At 41.4% G+C, this 20217-nt stretch overlaps 1 gene segment (V, D, J or C); it reads right to left on the bottom strand.

The window, feature by feature from the left end:
- Positions 1 to 2679: 2679 nt before the first annotated feature.
- Positions 2680 to 19724, bottom strand: LOC130682670 (immunoglobulin kappa variable 2-30-like). The segment is given in 3 exon segments: positions 2680 to 2953; positions 19216 to 19297; positions 19662 to 19724. Coding segments are annotated over 3 exon segments (405 nt in total).
- Positions 19725 to 20217: the final 493 nt, after the last annotated feature.

The raw sequence follows: 20217 nt of genomic DNA, 5'->3' as shown, positions 1-20217 counted from the left end.
ATAGCCAACTTCCATCACCTGCTCTAATATCTTGTTTTCCTTTTAGCTTTGCTCCAGAAGGGGACCCTGATTTTAGCCCCATCTGCACTTTGACTTCCAGGGGACCTATTGTTAACAATTTCTGGAGTTCTTTTGGTGATTTTTAAGCTTTTTCCACATGGGTTCTATATGGGATAACTCACTCTTTTGTCTTAGCTTCTAAAATGTTATTCATTCCTTTCCCTTTCCTTTATGAGTTTATGACTTTAAAAAATTCCTTTACTGATATCATACGGAGATTCAGGAGAGACTCAAAGCTAATATGAGTGTTTCATCCATCATTTTTTATAAACAAATACAGAAATTCTTCATAATTCTGCAATAGTTTTTCATAAAGCCCCAATTCCATATGGACTATTAATAACATTAAGATATAATAGGCCATAATATTATAATTAATTGTATTTTCAGCTTCAGTTGTAATACAATTATCTCCCCAACCAAATGCAGTCTTGCATGGCTCAGCAGATTAAGAAAAATATGCACTGGACTGAGAATTGGGAGGCTAATCTCTACCTGAATAACTGATAATAGCACCTCAATCTGCTGACATAGCATTCTGGGAAATGCTATGGGAAATAGCTTACATTTCCCTCAAAGGATTTTGCTCTGATGAGGATGGAACGTTTGTTTTGATGCTAGGGAAGTTTCTTCTAGTATTCAAACTGCTATTTCAACTGCCTTTCTTGTAGACACAATCTCATGGAGTGGAAGAAATTAAAGATAGAATCTCATCTGGGCAGGAAGAAGATTTCATTTTAGGATTTGAGGCAGACTTATTTAGGGTCTCGAATTTCAAGGCAGCTGAACGGATGCAGGCAGAGTCCTACATGGAGAGAAAGCCTGGAGGGAAGTAAACTTTATTTCCAGGAACAGGGAAGTATTACCTATAAGACTGCAGTGGAAAGATCTGGCTTAGTGGATCCAGGTACCAGTAGGTGACATTGTTTTAGAATTCAAAATTCTCTTTTCCTTTTAGGGTGAGTGATTGACATGGCAACCCAGAAAATACAGAGGAGTAGAAAAATGAGGTTGGAATAATACATTGCCCTGTCTTTGGACTGGCACATTTCCAAAGCCAAGAATAGGCATGGTTTTAGAAAGGCATTTGATTAAAGGTCACAGCTTGAAGAAGAATCATGAGGAACAGCCCTGGGGTACCAAGTTTTGGGACTTCTCAAAGCAAGAATATTGGAGCAGGGAGGGGTTGCCTATTCAAATTGTAGAGATCTCTGACAATAAAAGAATGAAGGCTGCTTCCTTTATACAGAGCCCACCTCAAGCCAGCACTGAAATGCCAGAAAGATGAAAGCCAAAGGGGGAAACAAAAGCTTTTAAATAAGACAGAGGAACAAAATAACGAATGATATATCCTCAGTAGAACTATTAGCAAACTAGTCTGAGATTTGAACATACAGGATTCCTGTGAACACAGAGCTCATGCCCTGAGATTTGTGTATTTATTGCTTGATTCATTGAAACATCTAAAATGTGGGGGACATGAGCTATTTCGTATTTGAGTGATTATTCATTTCTGAAGGAGCAACAATGGTCCCATTGGATATGGTCCAAACAAGACTCAGTATGGGCCCTCTCCACGGGAATTGGTGATATAAAAGGAAATACAAGTAGAGATTAATTTGGACATATATTACAAGTTTAATTTACCTGTGCAAACAAAATCTTTGCTTGATAAAGTAAAGACCAATTTGAAACATTTTCCAGTGTGTTTATTATAATATTTGGGATATCATGCCATCTAGCTCTTATTGGTTAATGAACTTTGATAATTTAGCCAAGTATTTTTTGAAATAGCAGAAAGAGGCATGATTTCTTGCCTATGAATATAATTTTGGATATTATATCTTATTACATTAATTGAAGACAGAATAGCATGGTGTTTATGAATAAGCACATATCCTGATCATTAAAACTGGGCTTGAATCCCAGCCTAGTAAAGTCAAGTGATTTAAAATATCTCTGCCTCAATTTTCTCATCTGTAAAGTGAGATTATATTTGTATTTATCACATAGGGTTCTAGTGAAGGTTAATGGAGATAATAAACTTCAAAACATTTATGTTCATTCACATGCTAGATAATTTTCCAAAGTCTGCATGCGCAAGAATCACTTCAGGAACTTTCTTTATAAAACTTGCATGTGAACCAAGTGGTTTTCATGAGGCCTTTTTCAAAGATCCAGATTCTTGTTTTCTGTTAGTAAGTATGGTTTGAAAGGGACTTCATTAATGCCTCTTCTAGTGTAAAAAAGTAAATGGTCTAGGAGAATCTCTGTCATCTAGGGTTCCAGATTCAGCAACAAACAAAACAAAACAAATTGAAAAATAGGGTTCCCAGTTAAATCTGAGTTTCAAATAAACAACATATAAGCATAAGTATGTTCTATACAATATTTGAGATGGATTTGGGACTACAGAAAAACATTATTTATTGTGTAGATGAAGTTCACCTGGTAATCCTATATTTTATTAAAAATCCCACCCTCAGTGTATGAAAAGAGAACATCCCAAGAAAAGGACCTGCTGTGTCCGGCTGAGTGAGTCAGCTGCCGTTAACATTAGAGCAGAAGTAGTTACTGGCTTTCTCTACTCAATATTTTATGAGTCAAACATGGTTTTAATTAAAGTACACCTGGAACCCAGCATGTATTCTGGCCCTGAATCTGAGGATATTTTGTACCTTGGTGGCAGTAATAAACTCCAGCATCGTCAGCCTGCACCCTGCTGATCTTCAGGGTGAAATCTGTCCCTGACCCACTGCCACTGAACCTGTCTGGGACCCCAGAGTCACGGTTGGAAACCCTATAGATCAGGCGCCGAGGAGCCTGGCCTGGTTTCTGGAGGAACCAATGCAAATACGTGTTTCCATTACTGTGCAGGAGGCTCTCACTGGACCTGCAGGAGATGGAGGCCGGCTCTCCAGGGCTGACGGGCAGGGAGAGTGGGGTCTGCATCAATGCAACATCCCCACTGGAGCCTAAAGTAGTGAGAAAAAAATCACAACATCAGGTACAAATATTGCAAGCAAATTTATAATTTTCTTTTTGCTATGTATATCAGGTCAAATCATGTTTTTGTGTGATTTTAAATCATATCCCACAAGTTCAATTTTAAAAAGAACCAAGGTTTGCAAGGCCTAGGGAATCTTTCACAGTGTAGTACACCACTGCCCAAAGCACAGGCTCTTGCATTTTCTGGAATCCTCCTCACCCTCCCTGATCTAAGCATTGCATGCCCCAGATCGAGGACACATCATATTATCAATCATGAAGACAGAATTCACATGCAAGGCGGTGGTGTCCCCGAGCTCAGCCTCCCCACACCCCTCTCCTTCTCATCCGCCCTCAGCCCTTACCAGGGATCCAGAGCATCAGCAGCCCCAGGAGCTGAGCAGGGAACCCCATTTTGAGAAGTCTATCTGCTCAGTCCAGATAAGTCAGAGCAGGACTAGAGCTGACCTTTTATCTGAGTCCTCCCTTAGGGAAATATGCAAATCTTCTGGTGGGTGCAGCAGGGTGGAAAGAGTCAAAAAGAGAGTGGAGGAGGAGGGTCTCGTGTGAGCCAAATGAAAAATCATGTATTCTGTGTTTGAAAGAAAACTAATAAGGAAACAGTGTTGATTTGTGTGAAGTTAGGTTCAGATTATGAAAAAATATGAATTCCCGTGTGGCAGAGACAGTGAGTGTGTCCAGGAGGTAGAGGTGTGTGTCCAGAGTAAACCCTGGGCGGGCCAAGTGGCTCTCCCGCCTGGCTCTACCCCGCCTGCCCTGGAGAAGCAAGCAGCTCCTCCCTCTGCTGCTGACCCAGGGAGGCTCCCAGGTGTTTGTCTGTTGGCTGCTGCTCCCAGGCTACCGGCTGTTATGTTAGGTGTTAGATGGTAAGTATCTCTTGCCACTGGTGGATGGGAAGAATAGAAAACAGATAAATAGCTTGTCTTTACTGTGCACTGAGCGAATAAATTCATAATTTGTCAGAACACTCAAACTAAGTGAGCTGGACAGGAAGACATAACTGATTTTTGGAGAAATGCTCGTATACAGACCCTATTGCTTTTTTTAACATAAAAATAGCCTTTTGTCCTTTGGTTGCACCCAATGGCTCCTTTTTCTTCTTCTAAAGAGTTCATCAAGAAAATCTCTAGGGAGAATGCATTATATTAACAACTTGATCCTCTTCCTAAAAGGGTTTCAGAGGAAATAATAAACGCTATGTGCACCTAAAAGAAACCCTCTATGACTACTCCTGTATTTATCAAATTAAGTCTTTGTAATGTATATATAGACTATTGTTTCAAAGGATTATATTACATTTGAAAATAACCCCAATTATACAGATGGGAATTTACTTTGTTTAAAATTGTTGATTTTCTACTGTTAATATAGCAGTGTGTTTCATATTCTCCATCAAATTTTACTTCTATTATCGTGGATAAATTCCCAGGTATGGAATGATCTATTGCAAAACGTAAATACAAACAGATTCTGACGGAATGCTTTCTGTAAGTCTTGCAACATTCCTGTTGTAGCAATGAAGAGGAGTTTTCTTTCTCAGTGCAGGGGTGTCTGAAGAAAGATGGGGATTTCCGGGAACATGGGGCCAAAATAAGTATTGAAAACATTTTGCGTTATATTTCAGGGCGGTGATTAGAACAGCTCATTGCCTACCACAGCTTGCTCACCACGTAATGATTGCTGGTAACCAGGGCCTGGAACTGCCTGGACCTCCTCGCCTTACCTGGAACCAGAGCAGCAGGAGGCTGAGGGACTGAGCTGGTTGACTGGAGAGAGAGGGGTGTGGGCTGGTTATTAAAGATTCCGAGTGTCAGGGGTTGGCTCTAAGGGACTGAGGCAGTTTCAGCTAATTAGGGCAGTGTGCGCTCCCCTCTGAAAGCTGGGATTTCTTCAGTGGTCAATCATCCTGCGTATAATTGTATGCATGATGGTTTCTTCCATAGCCCAAGAGGACCTGAAAAAAGAGATGGCTTTTGTTCCCTGGGCTCACATTGTCTTCTCCTTTCAGGATTAACAGTACAGAACATATCAAGTTATGGGTAGGAAGCTTATATGTACATATATATATATGTACTCATTCTTACAGAATTCTGGATTTGATTTTAGGTAATTCTGAAATTTATGAAGAGAAATAGGTCAGCAAAATATATAACGTAGTTTGTTCTAAGACCACATTGACATTTTAAAATGAATATCACACTGTTGCATTTCGGATCACTGCATTCCCTTGTCTGACTCAGACATGAACTCTGAAAAAAATTTACTTTGCTCTTAGATTGTCTTTATTTGGTTTTTATGATATGATGATGGAACCTGATATTCTTTGATATCTTGAGTATTCAGTGTTTCCAGAAACATGACAAGCTTATAAAACACTGGTAAGCATGGGAATCCTCTACTACATTTTCTTCAAGAACCTGTTTCTCTGAAGGTCCTGAATCCTGAGCCCTGATCTGAAGCCATATTAGCAGTGGAAGCTCCCCCATGGCTGGGTATTTATGACCCTGGGCTGCTGCGATGTTTTAGAGGGACACCCACATGTTCATGCCCCTGGGTTACAGCTGATTGTGTGTTTGCCCCCAGGAATTGCTAGTCTGTCTCCCTGGCTGTTTTGCTGTCTCTCACATATCCTGACAGAAGTTAATGATTACAGGGGACCCTGTGGGCCCAAGAGAGGTCACTGGCTCAAGACTACATCAAGTGGACAGCCTCGGAAGGCAGATACTGTCATGTGCCATTTCTATATAATCAGTTTCTAATAGCATTTTCATTACTATTAAGTATGTGATCTCTAGTTCCTTGTTTACGAGCTATCTTTGTCAGATGTTCTTTTGTCATGGTTAGGATAAGAGTATTTAAGAAATTTGGAAGGTTTTAATGATTTTTATGTCCTACCAACAGCATCTTCAACAATTGGTGTTTTCAATACTGGACAGCTACATGTAAGTGAATGAAGCTGGATTATTGTCTAACTCCATACAGAGAAGTAAACTCGAAGTGGATCATAGACCTGAATGTAAGTCATGAAACCATAAAACTCTTAAAAGTAAACATAGGCAAACATCTTCTGAATACAAATATGAGCAACATTTTTCCTGTACACATCTCCTTGCATAAGGGATACAAAATAAAAAATGAACAAGTGGAACTACATCAAACTAAAATGCTTCTGTACAGCAAAGGACACCATCAGCAGAACAAAAAGGTACCCTACAGTATGGGAGAATATAGTCATGAATGATTTATCCAACAAAGGGTTAACATCCAAAATATATAAAGAACTGACACAACTCAACACCAAAAAAACAAATGACCTAATTTAAAAATTTACAGAGGATCTGAACAGTCACTTCTCCAAAGAACAAATTCAGATGGCCAACAGGCACATGAAAAGATGCTCCACATTGCTAATCATCATGGAAATGTAAATTGAAACAACAATGAGATATCACCTCACACCAATTAGGATGGCCAGTATCCAAAAGACAAACAACCACAAATGCTGTCTAGGATGTGGAGAAAGGGGAACAGTCCCACATTGTTGGTGGAAGTGTAAACTGGTACAACAACTGTGGGAAGCAATATGGAGGTTCCTCAAAAAACTAAAAACAGACATACCATTTGACCCAGTATTTCTACTCCTAGGAATTTACCTGAAGAAAACAAGATTCATGATTTGAATATACATACACACCTGTATGTTTATCACTGCAGTATTTACAATCACCAAAATACGGAAGCAACCCGAGTCCATCAATAGATGAATGGATAAAAGAGATATGGTATATATACACAGTGGAATAATATTTAGCTATAAAAAGAAAGGAAATCCTCCCATTTTCAACAATATAGATTGAGCCAGAGAGTACTATGTTCAGTGAAATATGCCAGGTGGAGAAACACAAGTACCAAATGATTTCACTTATTTGTGGAGTATAACAATAAAAGCAAAACTGAAGGAACAAAATAGTCATGGACTGACAAACACAGAGAAGGGACTAGTGGTTTCCAAAGTGGAGGGGTTGGATAAGGTGGGTGGTGAGGCAGATGGGGATTAAGGGGTACTATAATTTTCAGTCACAATATAGGTCACAGGGAAGGCAGTATAGCATGGAGAAGACAATTAATGACTCTATAACATCTTACTATGCTGATAGGCAATGATTGCAATAGAGGGGATGGGGACTTAACAGTTTGGGTGAATGTTGGAACTAGTGTGTTGTTTAATTGAAACCATTATAAGCGCAGATAAATGATAATTTAATAAATAAAAGAAAAGAATGCATAATTTCAGGAAAACACATCAATTGGTGTGTGACTTAGAAAGACTATTAAGAAAATTCTGCAAACCAGATAAGGTAGTATATCTGGTCCTAGACACCAATTTTTCTTGGGGAGTAACTTGAGTCATTTTAACCCATTTCATTCACAAAATAATTGCATGCACATTAAAAATATGTATGCACATATATATAATACACATATTTACTTATGTACATATGTATTTATGTATTCAATTTTATTAAATTTGGATGTGATCATTTTAATAATTCTGTATTATGTATAAAAACTTATTCTTTACTGTTAAATATGGATAGCTCTAGTTAGATGATTCCACATATGTAGTAAATTATACTCTTTTCATTCAAACATTTATTTTTCAAAGACATTTTTCTATGTTTTTATATTTCTTTACAAATGGATTGCTAAGTGTTGGGAAAATGGAATTTTCAAGGGCAGGACCCACACCTGATCCTAATCTATTTCCCACTGTGTACGTGCAATGAAGTCACATGAAGCCTACTTACTGCACAGGCACATGCTTCCACATGTGTCTGCAATAACCCATTGCAGCTCCAGAGGAAGCATGTTCCCAGGTGAGGTGAATAAACTATTCAAACTGGTGAAGCCAAAAGAAGTCAAGGGAAAAGTTATATGGGAGAAGCTCTTTACTGTTTACAAAATGCCTTGCGTTGTTCATCTCTCTCCTGCAGCTACTCCAGCTTGCCTGTTCCTCTCCCCACCCCTGTGTGCCCTGACCTCTCTCCCTGCTCTTCTTGGGAGAAACTTCACAGGAGGAGCCCCAGTGACTGACAGGTGCCAGACCAATTGCACAACAGAGGGGACGAGAGAACAGCTTCTCTCCACCCCTTGTCCTTGAAGTATGTGAGTGGCTGTAGCAGTGAACACCTATTGTTATGTAACAGGACTGAGGCCAGGCCAGAGGTTCTGGACATATTGCAGTTTTTACCCACACCCATTATTGTCTGTGTTTCTATATAAAGAACTCTGCCTAGTGTGCTGCATCGTGGTGGAGAGGCCTGGCTGGCAGAGACGGAGGCTGAAGGGAATTGCAGATTTGCCAGATGCAGACATGATTCTATTGCTTGAACTGCCACCAGGATAACAAACCTTGGTGTAAACCTTTTTACCCCCAAACATTCCATTGTCATTTTTGGTCTCAGAGAATCCAGAATGAAGTTGCCCAGACCTGGGAACCCTTTCTGGCCTGGACCAACACTAGGTATTCATTTTATGCCATTGGTTTTAATAAAAACTATGCATCTCAAAGTGTGAATGTGTACATGTTGTATCAGTCAGATTTTACATAATATTAGTTTGTAGTGCTGCAGATAAAGAAATTTCCTCTACCCTCAAGGTTCTTCTTTTTGCCTGATCTAAGAATTACATTGACATGAGACAGATTGAAAGGAGAAAAACCCAAAGTTTAATTATGTCCATATGGGGAATCAACAGACATAGTTTCCAAAGATCTGGGAAAATAAGATACATATGTCAGCCTGTACCAAGGGGAAATGGCTAGTTGTCTGAGACTTCAAAGGAAAGGGGACAAAACTCATATGAATATTAGAAAAAACAATAAATGCTTGGCAAACATAATATTTGATGGGCCCCACAGAAATAATGGCACACAGAAAGAAATTTTAAAAGGCTTTGCACATTCCTTCTTGCCATTCACCCTTAGTTTACATTAAAATATAGCTCTCTGTGATGATACCTATCCCCTCCTGGAGCAGTTTCTCCACCTCAATTTTTTGTATGCAGCTGTGGGGATGGGGGAAAGCCAAAGATCTTCCTCAGTCTTTTTTTGCTTTTGTTTTCAGTTCAGAATAATCTGCATGTCACAGTGGCACATCTTAGGGTGGCCTGCACTTGGTCCCTACAGTAAATAACCACTCAACAGTTCTTGGCTTATAATACTAAACATTTATTCCTATAATCAAGGATGTTCATGTTAACCGTTATGTGGATGTTCCAGTCAGGGCTCCGCTGTGTGTTTCTTCTGCAGGCAAATGAGTTTATCTCCAGCCTATGGACTGTGGTTGATCTGGGGCCAAAACTGAAGGTGTGGTGATGGTGACTAACCAAGGCACTTCAACTCATTCAAGTTACAGGAGGCAACAGATTTTCCCCAATCCCACCAAGCAAAAGTAAGCCAAATCATCTAACAACACAATTGCATGTAATTTCAATTTATTCTTACATCTTCATAATTCATCAGGTTTTTGATGACCATTAATTAATTTAATTTTTAAGGTATTTCATCATGGTATTTACTATATTTTCCAATGTTTATAATCCCAAAAGAAATTTTAAACTTATTTTGTGTTGATTAGAAAATACATTTGAAAGTGTTTCAATATGTGACTTTAAATAAAATTTTCTTCAATGGAAATGGGGAAAAAAGCCCCTCTAGCTGACGTAAATATGCTCTAAAACAGATGATCTTGAAACTTACACAGATATGATATCTCATCAAAATGAAGACTTCATAGTCGGTGTCAGGTGGAGCCTGTGGCTTCATGGTTCTAACAACCTCCCAGGGACTTTGACTGTGGTCTGGCGTCTGGAAGGATTTTGACCAGCAACATATTTTCATATTAAGAAAAAGAAATGCTCCATATGCATTGACTTTGTTATTTATTTTAACCAGAAAGGCTTTCAGTGTTTGTCAAACTGTTCCCATATATTTTATACAATTCCCTCCATTTCTATTTACTCATCCACCTAATAGAGTTTTCATGTTATGAAACCCAACTTGATGATGACAGTTGGGAGCACATACAGACATACTCTGGGGCCTTCCACCAGCTGGCAAACTTCTGAGAGAAATGATGCTAGTGACCATGCAGACTGCATGCTGTCCCTCCATCATCACCATCACTTGCATGAGCACACTGCCCAGAATGCTTGTTCCTTTCTGGTTTCCCCTAGAGCTACTCAGGGAGGGACCCTGTCACAAGAGGTGCCTTCAATACCATACATCAGTACCTGCAGTAAGTTACAGGGACGGAGGTGGGGAGTGGAGACTCCCCTGTGGAGGCATTTTGCAGGAAAATAGATATGAGTGGGGTGGAGAGAGAACTAAGGCCAGTAAAGCCCACTACAAGGGACTCAGAAAGTTAACCAGTTAAAACTAGAAACCCAGAAAAGACGCAGTGTTACTTAATTAGTCAAGTTAAAGCTCAAAAGGCCAGGAGTAACTTGGCCTGGAAATGTTTGAATATTCCCCAGATAAAGGAAGGTATCTCAGAATAGCCTATGTCTTTACTGTGTTAGTCATGCAGGCTCAGCTTATTTTTTAACTTTACCTATATGCTGTTTTTCTTCTTTCAGCCCTAATCAAGTAATTTGCAACCTGGGCAACTAATTTAGCAAACAGGTCCAGCCATAAACAATATAGTAAAAGGCAGGAAGGATTCCATCTTAAAGATAAGATTGCATTTTAAAATCCAGGAAGTTAACAAGTATGATTCTTAACTTACTAACAAACACACAATAACTCAGCCCACCTTGGGGGCCAGGCAGGAGATCTTGTTTGATATGCTCCTGGAACAAGAAGCAAGTATCTCAGGGAGAAATCAGAGCAGTAAATTTCTTGTGTTAAGTTAATTTAAAATATTCGGGGACCACTTAATAAGCCTGTGCCCCCAGCCCATTGTCACATTTCTGAAAAATCCTTAAAAGGGGGTACCTGCAACCTTTCAGCATGCTCCTCTCTCTGAGGTCGCACACACTTTCTATGTGTGTAACCTTAAACTTTCTCTTTTCAACCCTTCAGGGTGCTTCTTTCTCTGAGGTTGCTGCACATTTTAAGTGTGTAACTTTGACTTTCTCTCCAATATTTAGAGCATCTCTATCTCTCTGAAGTAGCCCACACACTCCCCTTTCTCTGAGTATGCACTTTCTCTCTCCAGCCTTTCACGGCACCTCTCCTCCCTGAGGTCACCTGTACTTTTTCACTCTAAGTAACTGTAAATAAAACTTTTACTCTGCTTCACTACTGTGTCTCTGCCCTTCAATTCTTTGTTGTGGTGCAAAAAGACTGAGGAAAATACACAACACCCCATAACAGAGGTGAGGGAGCCTCAGCACCTCCACCAGAGAGCCGCCACACAGGCCAGAGCCCACATGGCTAGGAGCCTCTATCTCCAAGGTAACATGCTATTTGGCTTCTGGGGAACACTAGGGAATTGCCCATTCCTACTATATGCTTCTCTTAATAGATCACCAGGCTTTGAAGAAATGCAGTGTAGACATGAATTCCCTATAGGAAGCAGTTTCTGCTTGGAATATATCATTTGCTTCTCTTCCACTGGACTTACAACACTATGTTGAAGAAAAGTGTCAAGAGTGGGCATCCTTGTCTGGTTCCTGATCTTTGAGGAAAAGCTGTGGGCTTCTCATATGTTTAATTCTTTGGATGTATTTTTGAATTTAGTTTGCTAATATTTTGTTAAGGATTTTCCCATGAATGCTCTTCAGGTTATTTGCCTATAATTTTATTTTCCTGCGCTAGCATTGTCTGTTTTGGTATCAGGATAATGTTGGTCTCAGAAAGTGAGTTTGGAAGCATCCCTTCTCTTAAGTTTTTTGGAAGTTGGACTAAAATAGGTATTAAGACTTCTTTGAATGCTTGGTAGAAGTCAGCAGTGAAGCTCATTGGTCCCAGACTTTTGATTGTTGGGATCTTTGTGATTACTGACTAGAAGAGATGCAATTTATGATGAGAAAGAACTTGTGAAACGCAATGAACATAGACAGCTAGTTCAAACATATGGACCACCAGTGCTATCAATTTTGCTACTATTATTTTTATTACAAAACGTGGTTGTACATGGTTTGTGTGTTTCTGATCCTTTTCATCTTGTGAATACATTCCTGGAAGAGGTTTTGTCCCCTCTCAGAGTTGTAGCTAAGATAAAAAATAATTGCATTTATGCCTTAGATTGAGGATTTTTAATATTTTAAAATAAAAAAGAACATTTTTGACAACCACAGGAAAATCGTTAACTTTCCCACAGAAAATTAGAAATATACGGTGATGTTTCCAATTTCAATACTGAGTTAGGTTGGTTAAAACTACAAAATCCTTAGGCAAATTCTCAGCTGAAAGTAGCAGAAACCTCAATTTGCTCTGTATTCGATAATAAAGGTAATACAGATATTTAAGCTAATGAGAAGCCCACAGCAGAACACATAGGAAAGGTTTGATCCAGGCACTTCTTTATATCACTAGAATCTAATTTCTTCTTCACTTTGACTTCCACTGTGCTAGTTCCATGGTAAGGGAAGCTTTAGTGAGGATGCCAACAGCTCCTGTTGCTAAATGTTCTTTGTACTAGATGGGATTCATTCCTCCAACTCTATCAAAAAGTCTGAGATATTCTCCTTACGGTCAAGCTCCAGTAATAAGCATTCTTGGCAGGTCACTGTGGTCTGCTGCTGAAAGCAGTATCTACAGTGGAAAAGCCCATCTACTGTTCTGCATTACAACCATGGAAATGATTTGGAACCAGCATTCTCAGTACTAAAGAGTCTACCAATAGTAACTGAGAGCTTTGGAAGGATAAAATAGTGAGGTCTTGGAGGAGGGAACACACATGTCCTTCTTCCATCTGTGAACATCACTCCTAGTTAAGGATTAGACAAAGATAAGGACTTAGATGAGGAGTCACTATAAGTGTGAGGCATTTATAGTGGTAATTACTTGTCCCTTTTATCAAAATGGTAAATGCTTGTCCCTTTTATCAAAATGAATTCCACTTGTTAAGAAAAAAATGGAAAAGGATAAAATGGAAATGGTTCTTTTCTAGTAATGAAAATTAAAATACAATTGTGCTCTGAAAAAACTGTGACCAGATGATTTTTGTATACAGTGTCCAAGTACAGATCTGTCACTCACTTGTGCCTTGGCGGTTTCCTGCTGAAGGGATGTGATGAAAGGAACCAGCACTGTCTGGGAGCAGATTATGTGGGCACCTGACAGTTAAGGGAGATTACCATTGACTTCATTTTCCTAGAAAGTCGTGTTAAACCACACTCACTCATTCTCTCTTCCTCTGATTCTGCTCATGCTGTATGCTAACGATACACTAAATCATCTGCACACCCATGACCCCATTTTTCCTGAGCAATCACATTGCTCTAGGGAAGAGACTTCAGAGGGAGTGGATTAGGAACAACTGCAGAAATGTTGTTTCTTGTCTGCTCCTCTCCAAATGATAGTTCCATGGGGTCAAGGGTTCTGATGGAGTTCACAATGCCCTATGCCTAGGAGAGTTTTCGATTCTGCTATTTGTGTAATTCTGTAGCTATATTTGATTCGGAGCAAGAAATAAAAAACTGTTCTAGAGGTGCTTGGGGCTGAAGCTATTTCACTTTTTACACCCAGGGGGAGCTGTGCCACCTTAGGTTGGTTGGAGACAGAAGGCTTAGAGGACTTCAAATGATGTTGAAGGAACTGGTTGACCCAGAGATTAGTGACCAGGGTGGTTCCTTGCTATGCGTGGGTTCATTTTCTTATACAGTGTGTGTCTTGAAGAAAACATGAAACGTCTGGTTGGACTTGTTGAGATGCTTATGAGTTGTCCAAGAGGAACTTCAAAGACGGATTTAAACTCAAAAAAGAATCTGAGATCAAGACATGAATGTGTGCAGTATATCCTCATTCTGTCCTGGGACATGAATACGTTTCATGTACTGACACCAACTTTTTAGGTTCCAAATGTGTCCTGCATACCTCCTCACAATTACATATATTCTGTTACAGTTTGGGTTTTCAAATTTGCTCAGCTGGTTTGAAAAAAATAAATTTCATACTGAAAACATATTTAGCAATTTTTCTGGAGTGCTTGAGAATCACAGCTTTAAGTTGCCTTTGGGACTTCTGTAGGCATACCATCAGATTTCCTGGGCAATGGTATTTTTGTCTCCTTCTTCCCACTATTCTCCTTCACAGCTCACTGAACAGGCACTGTGCAATCACACCCCCAGCTGCTTTGCATGGGCCACTGGGGGCCCAGCTGGCTGCTGAAGCCCTATTAAAGGGGCCTCCTGCCGGTGGGGCCTGAGGGTCAGACGGTTGAGCAGCAGCAGGATGGTGCTCCAGCTCCAGTTCCTCATCTTCCTGCTGCTCTGGGCCTCAGGTGAGATCTTAGTGGGGAAAGATTTTATATCGGAAAGAGATTTTCCCATCCAGAACAGATATAATATTTTATCTAAAACAGTCTCATTGCTTATGATAAATAAGAAAACCAATACACATAAATTTGTATGTATTAGTGATGGCATGTGTAGTCACTGCTCATTTGTGATTGCAGGCATCTCTGGGGACATCGTGATGACCCAGTCTCCAGGCTCCCTGGCTGTGTCTGTAGGAGGGAGGGTCACCATCAACTGCAAGTCCAGCCAGAGTCTTCTGCAGAGCTCCAACCAGAAGAACTACTTAGGCTGGTACCAGCAGAAACCAGGACAGGCTCCTAAACTTCTCATCTCCTGGGCATTCACCCGGGCATCTGGGGTCCCTGACAGGTTCAGTGGCAGTGGGTCTGGGACAGATTTCACTCTCACCATCAGCAGCACACAGGCTGAGGATGTGGCAGCTTATTACTGTATGCAGCATTATAGCTATCCTCCCACAGTGCTTCAGCCTCAAACACAAACCTCATCTCCAGGGCATCCCCAGGGCCACAGGCCAGTGCATCTCTGCTGCGTCAGCTGCACCCTTCCTGCTCAGCCCTGTGTCCCCACAGCTGAATGAGATGCTGGTCTGGTGGCTCTATCTTGCAACAATAAAGATTAGCCTGTCCTGTGTGTCTTGCACAGGGAAGTCATTCTAGGAAGTCTCTATAATAACCTGTTGTGGATCCTTCTCTCCACTGTCCCAGATGTTTTGCATCACGTGAAACTGTGCTGTCTCTACAGATGAATCTACATTCTTGACACAGCAATGACTTCAACTGCATCTTGTGAAGAAGGGCTTAGTGTTCATCACTCTGATGGATCAGCTGTCCCTGCTCTGTGCCTGATGACTCTGAACTTCCCGTTTTATTCATTTCTCTGTCCCACATTCTCATGCTCATTTCTTGGCCTTGGGAGCTTCCCAGGGTGCAATGATCAGTCCCTTATTGTCAAGTGCTTCCCCATCAGACCTTAGCCTGCTTCTCTAACTCATCTGTCCCCAGCATGCTAAGCGTTTTCTATTCTGAGTCTCCACATTTTCACCTGATAGTTTCTGTTTCTGAACTAGCTTCTTTACTCCATTCTATTCTTCTTGGTCCTTCTTATTCTAAAAATAACATTCTCATACTCCATTTCCTCCTTGTTTTGTTTTTACAATTATAGATCCCGGTGCTCTAAATCCTTGACAGCACAGCAGCCGTAGCTGTGAACTCTATATGTGTGCCACCATCTCTGTGACCTTGATGTATGAATCATTGATAACCTGACTTTGAAAAATTAAATTTAAGCCATAGTTTTTAAAATCTTATGTTACCTGACCTCACTCTCCTGTTAGATACCATTATTCATATGTCATACCACCTGTAGGTAGTGTTCTAGACGATCAATAAGTGTTAGAACATTTAGCAGGCTGCACTGTGACTCTTGTGTTTATGGGGACATGGTGAGTAAGTGGTCTTCAAATGCTGGCTTAATGACCAGTCTTCAGGCAATAGAAGAATAATTTAGGGGTGCTGTTAAGATGCAGGATCCCATATGTCATGTCTGAAAATGATGCTCTTTAAGAACAATTTACATCTGGAAAAAACATTTTTTGCACAATACTCTCAGGATTGCACTGTTTATTCAAGCTTGAGTAACAGTAGTTACTAAAAAAGTAATGCTGTTTGAAAGAAGATAGGTGGACATTCAAATAGAATTCTAGATTTTACGGGTGCTAAGAAAAATTCCAAGCTATAATCTGTGCCTCAGATTACTTGTATGTAAAAGAGTATATAAGACCCCATTTACGAAATGATGAAGATCATTAAATGTGATTTTGTATGACTATAGTTTTCAAAATGTCTGTGCCACATAGTACATCATTACCAAAAGTGAATTTCTTTTCTGTGTTTAATAATACTCTATATTTGCAACTCTTTTCTTGGCTTATGACATAACTTATCCCATTATCTTCTTTTACCTTTCTGATACTCTTTTTTTCTTCATTAAATTATTGATATGAGGGCATAATGACTTCAAAGAGAGAGGGGGTGATAGGTGCCATGGTTTAATGGCATGATACTCAGATCTGAGCATCCTTAGGGGTGAAGGATGAGAATGGTCTGGGAGGGGCCACGGGCAGCAAGGAAGCACACTTATTGGCACTGTGTAGTCAGTGGTCTTAGGATGCGCGAGAGGAAACGACCCCATGAGAGGGCGGCAGGGGAATGAGCTTCCTCAGGGAGAGCCAGGTTGTGGAGGTGAGGAGAAATTTCAGAGAAAGGGTTAATCTCTTCAGGGCTGAGGTAACCAATATCCCTCAACTTCTCGTCATATGCAGTTATTCAAATTTAAGTTTAAATTGATTAAACTTTATGTTTAAAAAACATGAGTCCTCAGGTATGCTGGGCACATGTCAAATGCTCCATTGCCACAGGGAGCTGGGCTCCAACAGCTGCGATGTTGCTCAGCACACACCGAGAGTACGTCTATCCCTGCATACATTCTACTGGGCAGTGCTGTTCCTGGGATGGTGTGACAGCAAAGGAGAGATTTCATAGATGTGTCAAATATAAGTGGTGGAGGTTCAGGGATGGGAGAAAGATGGGGACGTAGGAACTTTATTTTAATAATTGATTTTTAAGAATATACATTCTTTATCTGTCAAGGCACGAATGTCACAATTCTTTTTTGAACAGCAACTTGTTTGATGAGCTTCTCCTATGCAAGGCACAATTCTTGGTTTTTCTATGGTGCAAAGAAATGTGATGCTCCAAACCATGTCTGTGCTGAGAGTTCTGGCAGTGCAGAAAGATAACTCAAAAAAGCAAGTTTTCTTTCATATTTTATTCCTGGGACAAAGGCTGACATGTGGACACAAAGGCTCTCATCATGGTTCAAAGCTACGGAGCTGCAAATGCTCAGTGCAGGTCACAGAGCACATCAGCAGAACCAGACACCCAGGTGTGTCTGAGCAGCAGTGAGGAGGGCAGTTGGGAGGGAAAGTTGGTCTGCTTGGACTGGCCCATGCCTGCACATGGACTAGACCTGCATCCTGGAGTTCAGGGTGATTTCTCTTAAAAGCTGTGCCAAACATTTTTAATAGACACCTGCATCATGAGCATTGGACTCCATCTCCACTGTTTGTTTAGGGTGTGCTGGGCCTCCTGGCTAACACGCCACTACTTTTTGCATCTCCCCCAACACAACCACTTGGTCTCTGCCAGATCACTTCTTAGGCAAGAATAAGTTTTCAGAAGCTCTCTTCTCCTCAGTCGCGTGAATGCTTCAGATGACCACAGATCTCCTTACACACGAATGTTAATACACTTTTAATGACTGCAAACAAAAACCACTCTCACTGCTCTACTCTTCCATGAAACCTGCAGTGGGTCAGGGTTCAACAAAGGAAGCCAGGCGGGAGTCCCATCCACTCTGTGAGTTTCCCTGGGAGGCAGAGCTGGGCTTCTTCCTGCTTTCATATCATCAGCACACAATCTCATTACCATCTGCAGCTTTGTCAGTCATAAGCGAAAGAGCAGAAAAATTGTCCAGTAGGTGATGTCTCCTATATTCCCTTCCCATTCCCATTTCCTGACACCTGTCCAGAGTATTAAAATTATTACATTCTGAAGAAAAAAAAGAAGCCTCATATACTTCTGTGTCCCTCCATGTTATATAGCTAATTCTGTGCCTTCTATCTTCCAGCTTATATTTTTTATTTTTAAAACCCAACTTTTGGAATTTTTAATCTCACTTTAACTCTCAGGAAAATGTTATTGAGGAAAGTCAAAGACCTTTTCCATTTGCATCTTTTGTGTCCTGTGAAGGTACAAAAACCAAGGCTTTACTAATTCTTCTGTGCCACTAGCCCTGAGGTGAGCCTGTGTACAATAAGAACCCAGACCAGCTTCATGGGGAGAGGGGATAAGTACTGAAAAAGAAGAGTAGTAAGTAGGAAACCTGGGAAAATACCTGTTTCAGACCCTGACCAACAACTACCCCTAAAGATGCCCTGCGACCTGCCTGAGCCCAGCAGCTGTGCAGCCTGGGGTCCCAGGAATCTCCCTGTTCTCTGGTGGTTAAGGAGACTGACAGACATGGTGAGTGTAGGCAAACCAGGAGGGTCAGGATGTGCTTCCACACGAGGTGATGAACTCCCCCTCTCAGCAGGTGTGGCGCTCAGAGGGCAGGTGGACCCACGCCTCCTGGGGCTTCTGCCACGCCAGGGCTGTGCAGCTGCTGGGCCATCACATGTGGTGGCAGACGTGTAGCCACGGCCTTTATGATCCAGGGCCCTCAGCTGCCACCTCTCCCCCTGATTCCCCAACATCCACCTCTTAAGCAAACTCAGAGAATTGGCCATGCCTGCTCCCCAGATTAAAAAATGTATTTGGGCAGCTGGGCCACCCGGGCAGGGAGGTTTGTGTTCAGGGCTGTATCACTGTGGGAGGATATTTTGTACCTTGGTGGCAGTAATAAACTCCAGCATTGTCAGCCTGCACCCTGCTGATCTTCACGGTGAAATCTGTCCCTGACCCACTGCCACTGAACCTGTCTGGGACCCCAGAGTCATGGTCGGAAACCTTATAGATCAGGAGCCGAGGAGCCTGGCCTGGCTTCTGGAGGTACCAGAGCAAATAGGTGTTTCCATTATTGTGTATGAGGCTCGCACTGGACCTGCAGGAGATGGAGGCCAGCTCTCCAGGGCTGACAGGCAGGGAAAGCGGGGTCTGCGTCAACAAGATATCCCCACTGGATCCTAAAGTGTAGAAAGAAAATCACAAAATGAGGTACAAATATTGTAACGAATTTATATAATTTTCTTTTTGCTATATATTTCATGTCAAATCACGTTTTTGTGTGATTTTGAATCATACTCCAAAACTATCAGATTTCAAGAGTACCAAAGATTTGCAAGGCCTCGGGATCTTTCACAGTGTACTACACCACTGCCCAAAGCACAGGCTCTTGTTCCTTATGGAATCTTCCTCACCCTCTCAGATCTATGCGTTGCATACCCAAACTGGAGGACACGCCATATTATCTACCACATAGAAGGCAGTGGCACCTTTAAGCTGAGCCTCTCCACCTGCCTGTCTTTCTCATCCACCCTCTGCCCTAACCAGGGATCCAGAGCATCAGCAGCCCCAGGAGCTGAGCAGGGAACCCCATGTTGAGAAGTCTGTCTGGTGGTTCCTGATAAGTGGGAGCAGGACTAGATCTGGCCTTTTATCTCTGGCCTCCCTTAGGGAAACATGCAAATCTCCTGGTGGGTGCAGCCGGGTGGAAAGAGTCAAAAGGAGACCAGAGGTGGAGCATTTCACATGAGCAAAACAAAATAAAATGTATTCTGTGTTTGAAGGAAAACTAGTAAGGATACAAATGATGACTTTTGTGTTGAAGTAGGGTCAGATTATGAAAAAATATGAATTCCACTGTGGCAGATACAGTTAGTGAATTCATCTTATTCTTAAGAAATTGTCTATTGATGATCTATCAGAGACCCTGAGGATGTAGAGGTGTGTGTCCACAGTAAACCCTGGGCGGGCCAAGTGGCTCTCCCGCCTGGCTCTACCCCGCCTGCCCTGGAGAAGCAAGCAGCTCCTCCCTCTGCTGCTGACCCAGGGAGGCTCCCAGGGCAGGAGGGACGTGAGGTGTTCCGGGTGTTTGTCTGTTGGC

The sequence above is a fragment of the Manis pentadactyla genome, chromosome 2 (assembly GCF_030020395.1).
Source record: "Manis pentadactyla isolate mManPen7 chromosome 2, mManPen7.hap1, whole genome shotgun sequence".
Classification (NCBI taxonomy): domain Eukaryota; kingdom Metazoa; phylum Chordata; class Mammalia; order Pholidota; family Manidae; genus Manis; species Manis pentadactyla.
Note: the sequence above shows the minus strand (reverse complement) of the source record. Positions and strands in the feature narration are given on the sequence as shown.